The sequence below is a fragment of the Bacillus rossius genome, chromosome 7 (assembly GCF_032445375.1).
Source record: "Bacillus rossius redtenbacheri isolate Brsri chromosome 7, Brsri_v3, whole genome shotgun sequence".
NCBI lineage: Eukaryota > Metazoa > Arthropoda > Insecta > Phasmatodea > Bacillidae > Bacillus > Bacillus rossius.
This window is the reverse complement of record NC_086335.1, coordinates 2,028,704-2,048,476: the sequence shown is the minus strand read 5'-3', so window position 1 is coordinate 2,048,476 and position 19,773 is coordinate 2,028,704. Positions and strand designations below refer to the sequence as shown.

Sequence of the window (19,773 nt, the reverse complement as noted above, 5' to 3'; positions counted from 1 at the left end):
CGCCCAGCGGGCAACTAGCTGCTGCAGAGAGTGACGTTGACAGCAGCAACTACTTGCTCGCCCAGCGGGCAACTAGCTGCTGCAGAGCGTGACGTTGACAGCAGCAACTACTTGCTCGCCCAGCGGGCAACTAGCTGCTCCAGAGCGTGATGTGGACAGCAGCAACTACATGCACGCCCAGCGGGCAACTAGCTGCTGCAGAGAGTGACGTGGACAGCAGCAACTACTTGCTCGCCCAGCGGGCAACTAGCTGCTCCAGAGCGTGACGTGGACAGCACAACTACATGCTCGCCCAGTGGGCAACTAGTTGCTCCAGAGCGTGACGTGGACAGCAGCAACTACATGCTCACCCAGCGGGCAACTAGCTGCTTCAGAGCGTGACGTGGACAGCAGCAACTACTTGCTCGCCCAGCGTGACGTGGACAGCAGCAACTACTTGCTCGCCCAGCGTGACGTGGACAGCAGCAACCACTTGCTCGCCCAGTGGGCAACTAGCTGTTTCAGAGCGTGACGTGGGCAGAAGCCACTACTTGCACGCTAAGCGGGCAACTAGCTGCTCCAGAGCGTGACGTGGGCAGCAGCCACTGGAGAAGAGGGCAACTCACGCTGGGAGGTGCGAAGCTGCCTGGTTGCTCCGCAGGCACCGTGCCGTACAGCGGGTGAGTGATGGGCGTCTGCGGGGCGTACTCGACCCTGGGCTGCAACAGGCACACACGGTCAGTGACCACACAACTACACAGGCCAACAGCAGGAGGGATAAGGGATGTGCTCAAGCGTAAGAGATGGTAAACATGAGTTGCGAAACATAGAAAGGGGAATGAGGATTGTGTGACGTTGGATCGGGAGTTGATAAAGAGTGAAATACGATGGAGATAAAAGGGTGATTATTGATTTATGAAGAGAATAACAAACTGTGAGTGAGTAGGACACAAGAAAGAAAAATTAATGGAACTGGGTAGATGTAGATTGAAAAAGCCCTAAAAATTAATACTTCTAGTAATCTTCAAAATGTGTTAACATCTTGGCTAAGTATTTTTTTATGGTGCATAAAGAAATTGGTAATTGTATGACATAAATAAACATTAGTAAACATTATTATTACTGAATATATAAATGTTGCTGGTTCACCACCCGAATCAGATGAAAACAGTTTTTAAAGGAATGCTAGAGCACAAGCAAAATAACTGCTTTTGTTTTACTAGAACACGTATGTACACTGAACCTGACCTCACCAAGTTTCGAAATTTGCAAGAAGAGTCAAAACTAGTGAGGTGCAGACACTGTGTTAAACACATCACAACATGTAAACCATCTTTACAAGGGAAGGAATATAGACCAAAAAATTTCAGTAATAGAAAAAAATGTAACCATGAACAACACTAAACATTTTTGAAATTTCATGTTAAAAAATTATTAAATAAGTGAAAAAAAAATTGCAACAAAAACAAATTTACATATTAAATGAGCTAGTGCTAAGTTGGTGAGATTTTGTTGTTTCTAAGCCAAGTTCTATTTTGGCCTAGATTGTCATGCTGTGGTGTTTCTAATTACCCAGGGACAAATAGTAGATCATTTAAGAGCACACCCACAGGAGATCAACTGATTAGTTTATTTATCTAATCTAATTAAGTTTTTTTTATAGAAAAAGAATTTCTATAGTAGAGTTTTAATCTTTTATGACTGTTTTTCAAAATAATTTCAAAGCAATATTGCTATGGCTAATATATGAAATTTTAACAACTGATTTACAAGCATGACTAATTACATATAATTAATGATTTTTCTAATTGTTTGTTGGTCTCATGGTTGGGTGGGTGCAGAAACAAAAATAAGCCTCACAAAAGAATAAGCATATGAACATATTTGGGCATGTCCACACAGTACCAGTACTTGAAACTTGTAAATTAAATTACGAAAACTGGATACAGATTTTTTCCTTCAATTTATTTGTTTTTGACTGAGTTGGGCTTTACATCTGAGAGGCTTCAAATAGCCCGCAGGCTGGCTAAATACACGATCTAGGAACAAAGTGCTATACAATGTTTGCAATGTTATCCAATATTCTGTCTAGACCAGATATTTTGAGAGCTATATATAACAGAGTTTTTTAATGAGTACTGTATATAGCATTTTTCTATATTCTTCATGTTTAAAATACAACCAAAAAATTACTTTAATATTTGATACGAAAGCACGTTGAAGGTACGGCATACTCGACTGCTTGAGATGTCATATCCCTCCAACCTCCCCGGATCACATGGCGTGAAGCGTCTGAACTGACATTGTAGGTGGTTCATCCTTTAGGAGCATTGGTGTTACTTTTAACGGTACCAATTTAAGGTCCGTAAATCGGCAGGCAGAATTGTTAGCCACCAGGCAAGCGAGTCGGTTGGGATGTAAAGAAATGAATAAGGAACATGTAGTGTAGTCTGCAGCATCAAATTCAAAAACCAAAGTTTGAATTGAGATCACACCACATTTAAAGACTAAAGAGTGCTGTAAAGTTACCTACCACACTTACAGAAATAGTGAAATTTATTTTGATTTGTTGGCTTCAACCTTAACCTGGGGCAAAACCAACAACAAAAAATGAAATCTTTTTGTAACATTTTGTATAATGAATCGTGAGCGATTTAAATTTATAAAAAAAAAAAAAAACAATGTCTATAGTAAAACTGATTACGATACACATTGACCAACCAGATTACAAAATAATTAAAAAACTACTATTATTCAAAACAACCTTATACAAAAAATTAATACTTTGATCCATATAAAATTACAAAAATATTTTATACAGCACATTGAGCAAGGTTGGCTACTGCATTTACATATAAATAAAAAATTAATTAATTAATATTCTCGTAAAAATTCTTAAGCCTGGGCAAGAAAATATACACTAAAACCTATCTCACCTAAACCACAGTCTCAGTTCTGAGCGACTGCTACAATCACAATCGAGGAAGTTTTCAGCACAATCATGTCATTACTTGTTTGTTTTACGCAGTTATATTTCTCAAATAAAGCTGCTGCAGTCACAAATGACATTTTAAAGGAAAAGGTCCCTTAACTTATGTGGAAATATCTTGCTTACTAACTTCGTGGACTGTCGAGAGGCATTAAATAGCCACGTGACCATTTTCACGAGTCCGCAAAAACAGCACATCCCTGCGGAAACTCGGGCAGGCAGTCAATCGTCTGTTGCGACACTTGTTATCAGTCTAGCGACGATCGCACCCCGTGCAAGGTGTGCTCCCAACACATGAGCCTGGCAGCTCACAGTGACGCAAACACTCTTTACTCATGTTGCAAAACAAAATACTCATGAACTCATAATTTTGACCACGTAAACGTAAGGTGTTTGCCAGCGTGCTCCGACACCAACAGTTTCCAGCGACATTTCCACTCGTGGCTGCTAAACGTGCACGCTGAACTGAACAGGCCAACCGCCGGTGTTCCACTTAGGCGTGGACAAACATAGCACTACCAAAGTCTGAAAACCTAACTAAACACTAAAAGACAAATTAATAATTATAATTCGGTAGCCAACAAATATTTAAAATACACACACTGAAGCAAAGCCTACAAAAATGTCAGTAAAAATCTTATAAATTTACTTTACTAAAATTAAAAATAAATACCAAACTTAAGCATAAAATTGTGCGAAAATAACAGGATCAAAAACTAAAAATACAAAAATCTAAAAGGAGCTTGCTGCAGTTCGTCTTTGTAGAAAATATGTTTCTGATGTGTTCTCTTTGTGTAATATTGTATGTTACTAAGGTAAAGTTGTATACGTATATTGTCTATGGTGGATTATTAAAACGCATGTGACTACGAACGACAGGTTGGTTTGAATGTAGAGACACTTTTCACATTGTCATCTTGTCAACTCAATTTATATGAAAATGTGAATGGTGAAATTTGTAAATATTTGCTACACATTAAGAATACAGATTATTTATTTATGTTTAACGTTAGCAGAAAAGTATGTTATGGATAGTGTAATCAGTTTGAGTAAGTATTCAGTGAAATAGACATGGAAAATAAAGATGCAAAACATAAGTATGCTTCAATATTGTAATGCTTGAATTAATTAGTTTGATATATATATATATATATATATATATATATATATATATATATATATATATATATATATATATATAGGATAGCAACAAATGCATATTTCATATTTTAGTATGAAACCGATACAGAGATATTGATTTCCTAGATTAGTAAAATCATGCATAGTAAATGTTCAAGAATCATTTCCAATTTGTATCAAAACTCAGTAGTCCTTATGATAATTTTAATTTTAACATACATTTGTATGTATAAATTCAGGGCTTTAAGGGTGGGCACGACACATAAATACCTACAAGAAATCAGTAACAAGTGGTCACTCCAAAATATGTGGACCCCCATTTTTAGTGAAACTTACCCCATTTTTTTAATAACACATTTCTTGCTTTGTGGCCAAGGTAATTAGATACCAGGTTGTCTCAACAGAAGAGAAACGAGTATGGGTCGTTCGGGTGTTTCCGTGATATGACGTATTCGCTAGACCTTCAAAGTAAACAAAACTGAAATTGCGTGCTTGTTTTGATTTTGTTTTCATGCTGTGGTTTAGTAATGTAAAAATGGCTGGGACGCGTTGTTCTTACAGAAGAATTATCATTGAGGTATCCTGCTGTTGAGAAGAAATTGGTTGCTTCATTTGTAAGAATAAGGACTTATATAAGATTGAATCATCTCAATCGACAGCTAAGTAAAAAACGTGTTCGAAGAAGCAGCAACAAAGTGTGCAAGAAAATGAAAAAAATTATAACTTAAATAGTAGGCTTATCGATTTTTTGAAGGAAGTGTCATTTAATTTAGATTTAGCTAAAAACATTTTGGGGTGTGTTTGGAGTGATAGTAATCTTTTGTATTTCATATGAAATAATTTACATGTAATTTGCAGTCATGGATAATTTCAGAATGTGTGTTTGCTACAGAATTGTTTAACAAAAACTTATGACTTCGCAAGATAGAACTTCTAAAACTGTTTGACAGGACTAAATGTTATTGGATAAGGCTCCTGATATTGCTCATCGTTCATTGAACGAAAGCATGTTTGATGTGAACCACACCCAATGAACTTCATTTTCTGGTATAATGAATTATGATGAGAGTATATACACAGACTGCATCTAATAAAATGAAAACAATTTAAGATATGGAGAAATGTGTTATGTTCATGAAAAATAATGAATATCTGACATATTTATGGTGACTTCGAAATGCAAATCATCAATATAATCACTGGAGTACATTTAATAAAAAATTTAATAGTCACAAAAATAAATATTGCAAGTTTTAAAAGATGTTACACTCCTAGGATATTAACACTTACAATGAAATATTTTTCACAGTAAATTATTATGTTTATTGGGCTCAGTGGTTTGTATTTGGTTATGGGTTACAAGTTTCTAGGTTTAAATCCTGTCACTTAAGAATTATTTTAAGTAGGTACATAATTTTTTACTACATTTTAACACTCTAGAGTTATAGAGGATTATATTATTGATGATTATTTGTTCACCTAATTGTTCTAATTACTATTAGCTTGGTCATTTTTCACTAGGTGGTCTTACAACATTTATATATATTTTACTTGTAACAAAAAATTAATCTTACAAACACAATCAAAGAGATTAATTACGAACATGTAAATAAACATTTATATTGAATCAAATTAAGTGTATATGTTTGTTTGCATGCTGGTTTTTATTTTATACAAATCTACAATTTTATTCTACACTAATAAAGTTTTGCACATTTAACCTTTGAAACTAGAGGAATGTCACTGTCTACACATTTAAAAAACCTGCCTCTTTTTCTGCCTCTTACAGCAGAATTTTGGCATTTTGTGGTGAAATTTTTTGTAACTAACAGTTCAAAATAAGATTACTACTGTGAACATCTGATTACAAAATAAAAAAAACTATTCCCATGCTCCATCTTCTACCAGTAGTTTAATTTTCTGACAAATTAAATTTTTTTTTATTCTAGTTACTCTTGTTCAAAAAAAAAAATTATGTGTGTCTAAACTGCAAATGATGTTTATGTGATACTGTTTCTCATTACCGGCTTAGTACAATTTTACGTTCCAATGTTAAGAGATGAAATAAAATTACCCAGCAATGTATCATGTAATAAAGACTTTGAACAATGGTCTGTGATATTTGTGTTTTAAGCTACATATTTGCGGACCACTCGGAAAGTATCACAAGGTAGGAATAAGGTGTTTCAGTGTTTTAGGCACGTTTTCTTCCAGAAGAAGTGTTCAGGTAAATCAGAAACTGAGTATGCCTCACTGCCTGCACTGGCAAATGGCCGTAGTGGGAAAGGAGCATATTTAGGAATACCAGCTTGGAAACATGTACCTGCCAAGAATGCCAAAATACCAAAATATTTTTGTTATGGTAAATGATCTGGGAGTTTGTTTTGGAATTTTAATTTGAGATTTTATATCAAAATTTAATAGTAGGCCTATATGTGGTAATTTTGGAGACGATTAGTTTTTGGTAAATAAGTTGAGTAAGGATTAAAATGAAAGATTTTAAGCAGGGAAATACATATCTTTTAAAGAATTAATTACTTTAAAAAAATAATTGTGTTATTATTGTACACTAATAAATCTTTCACTTAGAGCTACCATTTTTCATAATTACAGATCCTAGTTAACCTAGCAAACCTTTCACATAGTGATCATTTACCATGTTACTCAGGAGTTACCATTCTTAAGAATTACAGCTGATGGAAAGGGACATGGTTAATAGTAGGCCAGACAGCTTTAGAGTGCAGTTTAATTTTTTTACTTCAATTAATAATTATGAATGACAGGTCTGTAAGAAAACTTTTCCATGCAAAATTTCTAGCTCACTTAATATGAAATTAATGGTAGGAAGAGGGAGTGGTGACATGGAGTACGTACCACAGGGGAGTGCCATGGGGCCCTTGCTGTTCATAATGAAAGATGTCTGGGAAAGCATGATGAGTAGATTAATATTGTTCGTAGGTGACTGTGATATACAAAACCTTGGGAGGAGTGGCACATCTATAAGATTAAATTAGAGTGTTGGTCAAGGAATAGATGGTTAGATTCACAATAAATAGAAACATAGAGAAGCAAGTATGTTACTGGAATATATCGCAGGAGATTCTGTAAGCAATAAATGATTACAAGTATCTGGGATTAACTACAGAGAGACCTAGACTGGAAAAAAAAAAAAAAAGATGCAGCGGATGGTGAAGAAGGGAGTAGGGGTCTGGGGTTAACTGCTATGACAATAAAGGAGAGAAATAAAAGTCAATGAAAAGGCATATTTCATGCTGGTAATACCAGATATGGAATACGCCACAGGAATTTGGGACCCGTACCTGGCGAGGGACATTTAAGAGTTAGAATGGTACAATTCAATGTAGCGAGATAAGTGACAAATATGTGGAGGAGAAACGATGACGGAAGAAGGAAGATGCATAGACCATGAGTGATGATGATGGAGCTTGTGTGGGTCACACTGTAAAGGAGGAGAAAGAAAGAATGGTGAAATTGTTTAATGTAATTAAAGGGAGGGGATTTTGGAAAGCTGAGAGATAGGTAAAGGGCAGAGGGATCACATGTGGAAGATCCACAGGTTAGAATGCAATGGATTAGACAAAATAATATTACTGCAAACAAATATGAAATTTGGTAGTTAAAAGGCCATTAAATATTCTTAGAATATTTTTGGAGGATAGTCATTACCATAAAACTTGTTGTATTGTATGATATTCTTAATACACTTACAAAGATTGGCTTTGTTTACTACTGTAAATGAACATAACGTGTTGACACTTAAAACATATAGCAAGGAAGCTAAATGTAATATTGAATATAATTACTTAGCAATGGTAACAAACATAAACAAATTAGCATTAAATAACACAATGTTGTGAATATTGCAAGAACAGCACGCATCACACACCAGTTTAGATTTTAAAACACACATTTGAACCTAATTTACGATTAAATAACTGACAACATAACAAAGATTAAATATATTACTCGTGGAAACACATGATACATTTAACCTGCACATAAATTACATCAGTCTATATGAATAGGAAAATTTAAGAAAGTGTCATTTAGACACGTGATTAATTTGAATTCCCGCGGCAATGTGGTCTAGCATGTACGTCAGACGCGATTGACCAATAACAGAAAAATAGCGGGATGAGATGACCTGGTATCTATTGACCTTGCTTTGTGGCTATAAGTACTCTATGTCCATGCTCTTGTTAGACGGCTATCTATTAATTTCAAGTTGATAGCAAAGTTATTAAGAGCTCCACACCACAGGATGGAAATTACAAATCGAAAATGTTACTATCTATCAACGTTTACTTTCCTTAGAAGTTTAATGGTTGCAGTAGAGCCATCAGAGTATCATAGTAGTCTGTGTAGGATACGAAGCCTGCTCTTTGTGAATGTGTGTCTATGGTTTCAATAAGTGGTATTCAGCCTGCGATATGCAGGTCACTCGCGAGTTGGAGACAATTTTTGGTCTCTCAGATTATTTTTAATTTTATCACTTTATCATTATTTTCCTTACATCATTCACATATAATATTCAGAAGCCCACTGTCTTCTAGATGTGCTTTATAACTAATGCAGGATGAAATCTCATATTTAAGTTTTATTTTATAAATGAGTTAAATAAGAAATTTTTTTTAAATTACATTTAAATTTAAAAAAAAGAACTAAAGTGTCAATGTTAATTTTTGACACCATATGATCTTAGTTTTATTAATATGTATGTATATAAATAATAATAATAAATCAATTGCTGGTTCTAAAGAAATAATATAATGCATTTTTTTTTACAGGCCAGCAATATTATTGTTACTTTTATCATTTAGCAAAATAGTGAATAATCCTATTTTCATTTTATAAATGAGCTAAATAAGAAAATCTAAATATTTTTTTTTATATATGACATTTAAATTTAAAAAAAAGAATTGTAGTGTCAATGTTAATTTTTGACACTATATGATCTTAGTTTTATTAATATGTACTTATATAAATAATAATAACAATAAAAAAACAAAACAAAAGGAAACAATAGCTGGTTCTAAAAAAATAATACTTTTTTTTCTCTACAGGACAGCAATATTATTAATGTTATTTTGATCATTTTCAAAATAGTGAATAATCCTTGTGGGGAAAGAAAAATCATTTCAATATTTTTGGTTATATCATAAATTTGTAAAAGTATGACTTACAACACTGTTCACAAAATATAAGCCATCTCTGGTCTATAGTTCACCTTCGGATAATTTTTGTGTTTCTTAGGTTTGTTGCAGAACTTAAAAGAAATTACTGAGGGTTTGGCTCCACTTTCAGTAATGTTATGTCTGTTGTATAATTGCTTTGGGGTGCTCTCTCTGGCTTATGTCTTATTTAAATGTTAATTCCCAGCAGTGACAATAGCTAAGTATCTGGTTTCACGTGGATTCCACCTCATCTAATGACATAACAGTGCAGAGTGTTGGGAGTGTAGATACATAGTTTGTGTGTTTTTTTCAGTATCACAGCTCTCATCAAGATATTTCAGTTTTATTTTACGGTGCTATTGTGCATTACTTGTCTAAACGTTGTCAGAAACGGTAACCTTGTTCGGTGCCATGTACTGCTGTATCAGTCTGCATTATGTTCTAAATAGGTAACCAATTTTAACACAAATTTATGTGTCATATTTTTTTAATTGTTCAAGATACCTTTAAAATACACAGCATAGTTTTAATTAACATATATTGGGAATGATTTATTTTTTACGCATATTTTGTAATGGTGTAATTTTGTCTGGTGTGAGCACAGGTTAGATTGCAATCATGTTATCCCATACCTTTAATGTTGCTTTCTAGACTATCTTTATGTTCTGGAGGGACTGGGTTCGTGTCCGCAAGGGAATGGGCTTCATTATGTGCCACGTTAATGCTTCTTTCATACTGATCTACTTGTGTCTTTCTCTATTCGTGTTCATTATGGTGTGGAATTGTTTATTCTGATAGAACTGCAATTTTTTTTATGATTTAAAATAACCTATCTCATTATTAGCAGGGCAAATTGTTTATTTATTTCACTGTTTGGGAACACTAAATATTTTAAATATTTAATTGGGTGTCCTACTCGTGAAAACTTTGCCCCACACATGACACTATGGTTGCTCACCTGCTTCAAATTTTGTTAGTCATACTAAGATGACTCTACTCCTGGCTAGACAAATCAGGTGAGTCCACAGATAAGCTGGCAGTATGGGAATTCGTAATACAAATTAATAAATTATCATTAGCATATGATTTTCATTTGGTAACTAATTCTTTCTTCAATGGCTTGATATATTAGTATCCATATTACCTTAAAGAATACTTCACTGCCATTGACTGCCAGTGCTATATATATAGCGAAACTTAGTCGGTATATAAATTTATGTGTTAAAGGGCGCCTTGAAACTACTGACTTGTGAATCAGACAAACGAAAAGGATTCCTTCGTACAGTTAGTATTTAATCTCGTTTACTTCTCACAGTAATCAACCATATAGTTGAAATTATTCTTTTATATTTGCATTATAATTTAATATTACTGTGAGAGTCATAACTTCCTTTAGTACGCAAGAGTAAAGCCTTTCCTAATTAATAGTATTTACACCTCTGTTTTGTGTGTTTAGTATTGTTTAAATCACGTCAACAGTTTACTGACTAAACTAGTATCTCGGAAAACATGAGTGATAAACTAGGATTACTGGGTTATTCCTGGATTTGGGTAGACACTGGATTCGAACTGAAAAGAGGGTTCAAAGCTACGGCGAATTCGTTGTCTCTTTCTTCCGCGACTGGACGTCCTTCTGGCGCTGGAAAGTGATAAAATCAGAAACGGATGGACCTCACCAACAGTCTGTTCACTGAAGAAACTGCAGTCCCATCTGTAGACAGCGTAATGTCGTCAGGGCCAAGACTCGTCCTCCGGATGTTCGGGGTCGGCATCGTCAACACTAGGCACGCCTGGTGGTTTCCTCTGGAGCTCTTCTGAAGACTTTAAATGTCTTTCTCGTGCATAATCCCCAACAAACGAAACGACCGACGCGGTTGTATGGTTTTCCAGAAGTTCGGAAATTTCCCTAATTCCGTCACTAAAAGTGCAGAAGTTTCTATCCACTCGTCGATGTCAGCTAAAGAACGAACTCCGCGGTTGTCCCGGATCAATTATAGTATTACGGGTGAAAATAATGGTTCGACCCAAATACATGTCTATTCCCTTCAGAGATCTTTACTAAAAAGTCTCGAATCCTTCAAACATTCTAAAACAACAGCTAAATTATTTTGACAACCATCGCCGTTAAAACTTTCATAAAACAAACTAGTAAGGAAAAGAAGAAGATAACAGCGCTAAATTTGAAATATCAAAATTGATAAATTCCATAGAAGACATGAATGACTAATGAATACTTCCAAAACTGTTTTACCTCCTTAAACCATAAAATAAATAAAATGTAGGCTTCACTCGTACGTCTTCCAGAACTATAACTCCCGTACATAATTTGTTACATTAATTATATAAAGTTGGTTATCTATAAACGAATTGAGTGTTTTTAACAATAAATAATAAACTGTATCTTATCAGAAAATTCTCTCATTGTTTAATATTATATATTTAGTATAAAACATACCAAAGATAAAATAAAAATCTGACAAATGTCTTTTAACATTTTCCGACTTATTACACTGATGTCATTGTAAAGGTGTTCAAAACATGTCCTACCTGCAACATCTTGTTTTTTTTCTAGTAATTACTATAGTTAACTAAATAAATGTTTTCATGTGATTATTGCATTTATAAAAATATTCCCATTGGTTACCAACACAATATGTAAAATTTAACTCAAAACTTAGTTTAACTTATCCACATGTTGGTGGAAACATTTTGGAAATGGTGTGTTGCATGCCAACAGTGTCGTTTAGGTGCATGGTTACATCTCGCGTGGTTTCATGATGATTAAGACCTTTGGAAGACTTTCAGCCTGTATAAGTGTTTGTTGGTGTGTCTGCCACATTACGTGTGGTTAAAATGTGTGTTTGATTCACTGAATGAGTCGTGTCTAGAGCCTCCTGAGTGTGTGTTAGAGAGCATGATAGTCGTTAAATTCGCTGCAATTTAGTCGTTATATTTTGAAATCATTATTTAATTCTAGCAAATGCCCGGCATGCATTGCAATGCCTCAATAAATTTGTTTTGTAATTTGTTGCATATCTCTATTTTTAGGTCTCTGATTCTCTCTATGTAATTTAAAGTAAGAACATCGTTGCTTTAGCTACTCGTTGTAGAACTTACATTCTTTAAAACTAAATAAATGCTCTAACTACTGAAGTTGACTCACGTCGCTTACTATTCCATTGAAATAGCACCTCACACGGTTTCCACTATCTTAAATCAGTTTAATTCAAAGTCTCAAGAAATAGTATCAACAATTTTTCAAAAGATCAGGTTACTATCACCACTCAAAAGGAAACAGTAATATTTGTTAATCCTGGGCACAATAGACAACTGGTAAGTAAACACTAAGCTCAAATCAAACTACTATTGGACTGAATTCCCAATTCATGCAAAAAAAACTTAGTTATGATAAACTAAACGACAAAATTAAACAATTTGTTGAACACATACACTTGACATCAGAGTCACTGACGAAACCAGCATTCAAATTCGGACTAAATATTTAAATCAGTTATTTGTGATATTTTTCAAATAAAACAAATTACCTTTGCACAACTAGTCAGTCAGTACAGTAAATAAACAAGAGAAATTTAATACAATATAACGATTCGTTATATACAAAAATAAAAAGATGTTCAACGCCGATTGTAATTTTGTTGTTTTTATTTTTTCAAATAGAATGCACAGACGAATCCAAACACTTTTCAATGTTTCGTTCACTCGTTCCACTCGTACATTCGCCTGTCGAAAAACGCACGCAGCTTGCGCGATGAGAATTAGCGAAAAATAACGTCCTTCAGTAACATTTTACTGTAAGTACACGAAGTCAGTGCGGCCGCAAACGTGGCCGCACCCAGCGAAAATGAACTTCGCCCCGAGCCAAACGCCAACGTCGGTAGCCACAATTTCTAATTTAATATATCCAAAAATTTTCAAAACAAATGATTATTAAACGGCATGGCTCTAGCTACCGACGTTAAATTTTCTCTTCGCAATTTTTACATAATTTGGCGAGAAGCCACCGAACGCAACCTACTTGTGCAGCGTTCGACGGACGACTGGTGAACTCATGAACTTGTTTCCTCCACGCAGGGAGGAGAAGTCACATGACCTCACCGACCAATCACACACCCGCTTCATTCACACTTACAGATACAAGCCAATAGGAAAACAGAACACACATTGAAAACAGTTTTCTAACCATAGAGCTAGGGACTTTACATTCTCCTTCTCTCTCCCACACCGTGAGACAGCAGTTATCACACATTTCCCACGACCAGTGGGGAATCCCAGCTTTTATCTCTGTTGGCGGGGAACCACTGTTCCTTTCTCACTCCCACTTACAGGCCTCTCATGCCTCTCTTTTTAACCATCACACCAGACACGGTCCCTTGTGCCATAATTATTATGTAACACGTTAATGAAAATTAAGACCAGCATTCATGATACAAATTACTTTACAAAATTAAACTTATTTAGAAAAAACCTGAAAAAGTAGGCCAAAATAGGCAAAAGTCTAGTACAGCGACTTATTTGTGAATAATTACATAAAAAATAGTAATGATTAAAAATGTCTAATAAAATACAAAATACCTTCTTAAAACACATAGCACGTGCAAATAACATATTAATATTCATAATGTCTGATCATACTGTTTCACCACATATATACCACTCAAAAAACATTGACTGATTAATACTTACATATACATAAAAAAAGTTTAAAAGAAAATATTTAGCTAGGAGGGCAGGGGTTTTGCAACGTTACAACTCTGGGATCACCTCTGGGGTATAGTAAGAAACAGTAAAGGAATTAACATTAATATGGTCTCAAACTTCTATCAGCAATTTACATAAAGAGTTAAATTGAAGCAGCAATTATCAAAGTTAAACTAACAAACTTTTTAAAAGAGAATGCTAGTTACCTCGTATCATATAACACAACATTTACTCTGATACAAACTGACAAGTATTACATACCTCGGACTATACCTTATTTTGCCACAATACAATGTGAATTATGTGGAGAGTTGAACTGTCGGAAATAATTACAAGCTTGACTTGTGGAGAGACGCAGTCTCTGGTTGTCCGTTAAACTCGTGAATTGCAGTAGCGGTGAATGTTCGACGAGCTGTGACCACAAAGCTGAAGTGTTTCTAAGCGGTGGCACGCTGTAGACGAGAGTCCTCCGAAGAAAACTTCGAAAAACTCACAGCACTCCGATGGATCAATATCATTTTCTGGAATCTCGTAGTTTGACAATGTGGCACCTGACTTGATCATCCACACGCCCCATTGAATTACGTTGGTGGAGTCTACGAGGGAAGGGGGGAAAGATGATTTTGTCATAAAAAATTTATTTATTACCTTATTTTTAAATAATTCCATCAGTAACCTTCAAAGATCTCTCCATTAGAAGCAATGCACATGTCAAGTCATTTTTCCGTTTGAAGCACCTCTGTAACTCTTCAACTTTGATATCATCCAGAGCCCTTTGCGAAGCTGTTTTTCCCACCTCCACATCACCAAAATGGTTCCTTTTATATTTTTCTTCATTCTCAGAAACAGAAAAAAGGCGCACAGGGCTAGGTATGGCAAATACAGAAGGTGGGGAACAACAGACCACCCCTGAGAGGCCAAATAGCTGTTCACTCGTAAGGCCGGGTGTGTGTGAGCGTTGTCATGAAGAAGGAACCAGTCACTTGAGCGCCAAAGTTCCGGGAGATTCTTCCACACATCCTCTCGCAAATATCTTAAAACTTCCAAACAAAAGTACTGGTTAAGAGTCTGGCTATGGGGAACAAATTCCCAAAGCACAATTCCACGAACATCATAAAAGACAATGGTCATCATTCGACTTCACTTGTCTTGCTTTTTTGGTCTGTGGGAATTTGGAGTCTACCACTGGCTTGATGCTTGCTTGGTTTCTGGAGAATCACTTTTTGCATGACACTATCCTCCCACTATCAGCTCTACCTCTCTAACTACACATCTGAGGCTTGTCATCCATGCATCTTTCAAGAAAGAAAATCTCTCTCTGCATGACACTATCCTCCCACTATCAGCTCTACCTCTCTAACTCACACATCTGTGGCTTGTCATTCATGCATCCTTCAAGAAAGAGAATCACTCTCCGCATGACACTATCCTCCCACTATCAGCTCTACATCTCTAACTCACACCTCTGTGGCTTGTCATTCATGCATCCTTCAAGAAAGAGATACACTCTCCGCATGACTCTATCCTCCCACTATCAGCTCTACCTCTCTAACTCACACATCTGTGGCTTGTCATTAATGCATCCTTCAAGAAAGAGAATCACACTCCGCATGACACTATCCTCCCACTATCAGCTCTACCTCTCTAACTCACACATATGTGGCTTGTCAATCATGCATCCTTCAAGAAAGAGAATCACTCTTACATGACACTATCCTCCCACTATCAGCTCTACCTCTCTAACTCACACACCTGTGGCTTGTCATCCATGCATCCTTCAAGAAAGAGAATCACTCTCCGCATGACTCTATCCTCCCACTATCAGCTCTACCTCTCTAACTCACACATCTGTGGCTTGTCATTAATACATCCTTCAAGAAAGAGAATCACTCTCCGCATGACACTATCCTCCCACTATCAGCTCTACCTCTCTAACTCACACATATGTGGCTTGTCATTCATGCATCCTTCAAGAAAGAGAATCACTCTCTGCATGACACTATCCTCTCACTATCAGCTCTACCTCTCTAACTCACACACCTGTGGCTTGTCATCCATGCATACTTCAAGAAAGAGAATCACTCTCCGCATGACTCTATCCTCCCACTATCAGCTCTACCTCTCTAACTCACACATCTGTGGCTTGTCATTAATGCATCCTTCAAGAAAGAGAATCACTCTCCGCATGACACTATCCTCCCACTATCAGCACTATCCTCTCACACTCACACATATGTGGCTTGTCATTCATGCATCCTTCAAGAAAGTGAATCACTCTCTGCATGACACTATCCTCTCACAATCAGCTCTACCTCTCTAACTCACACACCTGTGGCTTGTCATCCATGCATCCTTCAAGAAAGAGAATCATTCTCCGCATGACTCTATCCTCCCACTATCAGCTCTAACTCTCTAACTCACACATCTGTGGCTTGTCATTAATGCATCCTTCAAGAAAGAGAATCACTCTCCGCATGACACTATCCTCCCACTATCAGCACTATTCTCTCTAACTCACACATATGTGGCTTGTCATTCATGCATCCTTCAAGACAATCACTCTCTGCATGACACTATCAGCTCTACCTCTCTAACTCACACACCTGTGGCTTGTCATCCATGCATCGTTCAAGAAAGAGAATCATTCTCCGCATGACTCTATCCTCCCACAATCAGCTCTACCTCTCTAACTCACACATCTGTGGCTTGTCATTAATGCATCATTCAAGAAAGAGAATCACACTCCGCATGACACTATCCTCCCACTATCAGCACTATCCTCTCTAACTCACACATATGTGGCTTGTCATTCATGCATGCTTCTTCAAGAAAGAGTCACTCTCTGCATGACACTATCCTCTCACTATCAGCTCTACCTCTGTAACTCACACACCTGTGGCTTGTCATCCATGCATCCTTCAAGAAAGAGAATCATTCTCCGCATGACTCTATCCTCCCACTATCAGCTCTAACTCTCTAACTCACACATCTGTGGCTTGTCATTAATGCATACTTCAAGAAAGAGAATAATTCTCCGCATGACTATATCCTCCCACTATCAGCTATAACTCTCTAACTCACACATCTGTGGCTTGTCATTAATGCATCCTTCAAGATAGAGAATCACTCTCCGCATGACACTATCCTCCCACTATCAGCTCTACCTCTCTAACTCACACATATGTGGCTTGTCATTCATGCATCCTTCAAGAAAGAGAATCACTCTCTGCATGACACTATCCTCTCACTATCAGCTCTACCTCTCTAACTCACACACCTGTGGCATGTCATCCATGCATACTTCAAGAAAGAGAATCACTCTCCGCATGACTCTATCCTCCCACTATCAGCTCTAACTCTCTAACTCACACATCTGTGGCTTGTCATTAATGCATCCATCAAGAAAGAGAATCACTCTCCGCATGACACTATCCTCCCACTATCAGCACTATCCTCTCTAACTCACACATATGTGGCTTGTCATCCATGCATCCTTCAAGAAAGAGAATCACTCTTCGCATGACTCTATCCTCCCACTATCAGCTCTACCTCTCTAACTCACACATCTGTGGCTTGTCATTAATGCATCCTTCAAGAAAGAGAATCACTCTCCGCATGACACTATCCTCCCACTATCAGCACTATCCTCTCTAACTCACACATATGTGGCTTGTCATTCATGCATCCTTCAAGAAAGAGTCACTCTCTGCATGACACTATCCTCTCACTATCAGCTCTACCTCTGTAACTCACACACCTGTGGCTTGTCATCCATGCATCCTTCAAGAAAGAGAATCATTCTCCGCATGACTCTATCCTCCCACTATCAGCTCTAACTCTCTAACTCACACATCAGTGGCTTGTCATTAATGCATCCTTCAAGAAAGAGAATCACTCTCCGCATGACACTATCCTCCCACTATCAGCACTAACTCACACATATGTGGTTTGTCATTCATGCATCCTTCAAGAGAATCACTCTCTGCATGACACTATCCTCTAACTATCAGCTCTACCTCTCTAACTGCCACATATGTGGCTTGTCATTCATGCATCCTTCAAGAAAGAGAATCACTCTCTGCATGACACTATCCTCTCACTATCAGCTCTACCTCTCTAACTCATACACCTGTGGCTTGTCATCCATGCATACTTCAAGAAAGAGAATCATTCTCCGCATGACTCTATCCTCCCACTATCAGCTCTAACTCTCTAACTCACACATCTGTGGCTTGTCATTAATGCATCCTTCAAGATAGAGAATCACTCTCCGCATGACACTATCCTCCCACTATCAGCTCTACCTCTCTAACTCACACATATGTGGCTTGTCATTCATGCATCCTTCAAGAAAGAGAATCACTCTCTGCATGACACTATCCTCTCACTATCAGCTCTACCTCTCTAACTCACACACCTGTGGCTTGTCATCCATGCATACTTCAAGAAAGAGAATCACTCTCCGCATGACTCTATCCTCCCACTATCAGCTCTACCTCTCTAACTCACACATCTGTGGCTTGTCATTAATGCATCCTTCAAGAAAGAGAATCACTCTCCGCATGACACTATCCTCCCACTATCAGCACTATCCTCTCTAACTCACACATATGTGGCTTGTCATCCATGCATCCTTCAAGAAAGAGAATCACTCTCCGCATGACTCTATCCTCACACTATCAGCTCTACCTCTCTAACTCACACATCTGTGGCTTGTTATTAATGCATCCTTCAAGAAAGAGAATCACTCTCCATATGACACTATCCTCCCACTATCAGCTCTACCTCTCTAACTCACACATATGTGGCTTGTCATTCATGCATCCTTCAAGAAAGAGAATCACTCTCTGCATGACACTATCCTCTCACTATCAGCTCTACCTCTCTAACTCACACACCTGTGGCTTGTCATCCATGCATACTTCAAGAAAGAGAATCACTCTCCGCATGACTCTATCCTCCCACTATCAGCTCTACCTCTCTAACTCACACATCTGTGGCTTGTCATTAATGCATCCTTCAAGAAAGAGAATCACTCTCCGCATGACACTATCCTCCCACTATCAGCACTATTCTCTCTAACTCACACATATGAGGCTTGTCATTCATGCAACCTTCAAGAAAGCGAATCACTCTCTGCATGACACTATCCTCTCACTATCAGCTCTACCTCTCTAACTCACACACCTGTGGCTTGTCATCCATGCATCCTTCAAGAAAGAGAATCATTCTCCGCATGACTCTATCCTCCCACTATCAGCTCTAACTCTCTAACTCACACATCTGTGGCTTGTCATTAATGCATCCTTCAAGATAGAGAATCACTCTCCGCATGACACTATTCTCCCACTATGAGCACTATCCTCTCTAACAAACACATATGTGGCTTGTCATTCATGCATCCTTCAAGAAAGAGTCACTCTTACATGACACTATCCTCTCACTATCAGCTCTACCTCTCTAACTCACAAATCTTAGGGCTGTCATTCATGCATCCTTCAAGAAAGAGAATCACTCTTACATGACACAATCCTCTCACTATCAGCTCTACCTCTCTAACTCACACATCTATGGCTTGTCATTAATGCATCCTTCAAGAAAGAGAATCACTCTCCGCATGACACTATCCTCCCACTATCAGCACTACCATCTCTAACTCACACATATGTGGCTTGTCATTCATGCATCCTTCAAGAGAATCACTCTCTGCATGACACTATCCTCTCACTATCAGCTCTACCTCTCTAACTC

General features: G+C 37.2%; 1 protein-coding gene across 7 annotated transcripts in view; it reads right to left on the bottom strand.

The window, feature by feature from the left end:
• The window catches only part of LOC134533636 (protein transport protein Sec31A), a 306,350-nt gene that overhangs the window by 30,062 nt on the left and 256,515 nt on the right, over positions 1-19,773 (bottom strand). For all 7 annotated transcript variants that reach the window (XM_063371142.1, XM_063371141.1, XM_063371136.1 and 4 more), the window contains one exon: positions 606-698. In XM_063371142.1, the coding sequence (XP_063227212.1) occupies positions 606-698 (93 nt within the window). The remainder of the gene's footprint in view (positions 1-605; positions 699-19,773) is intronic.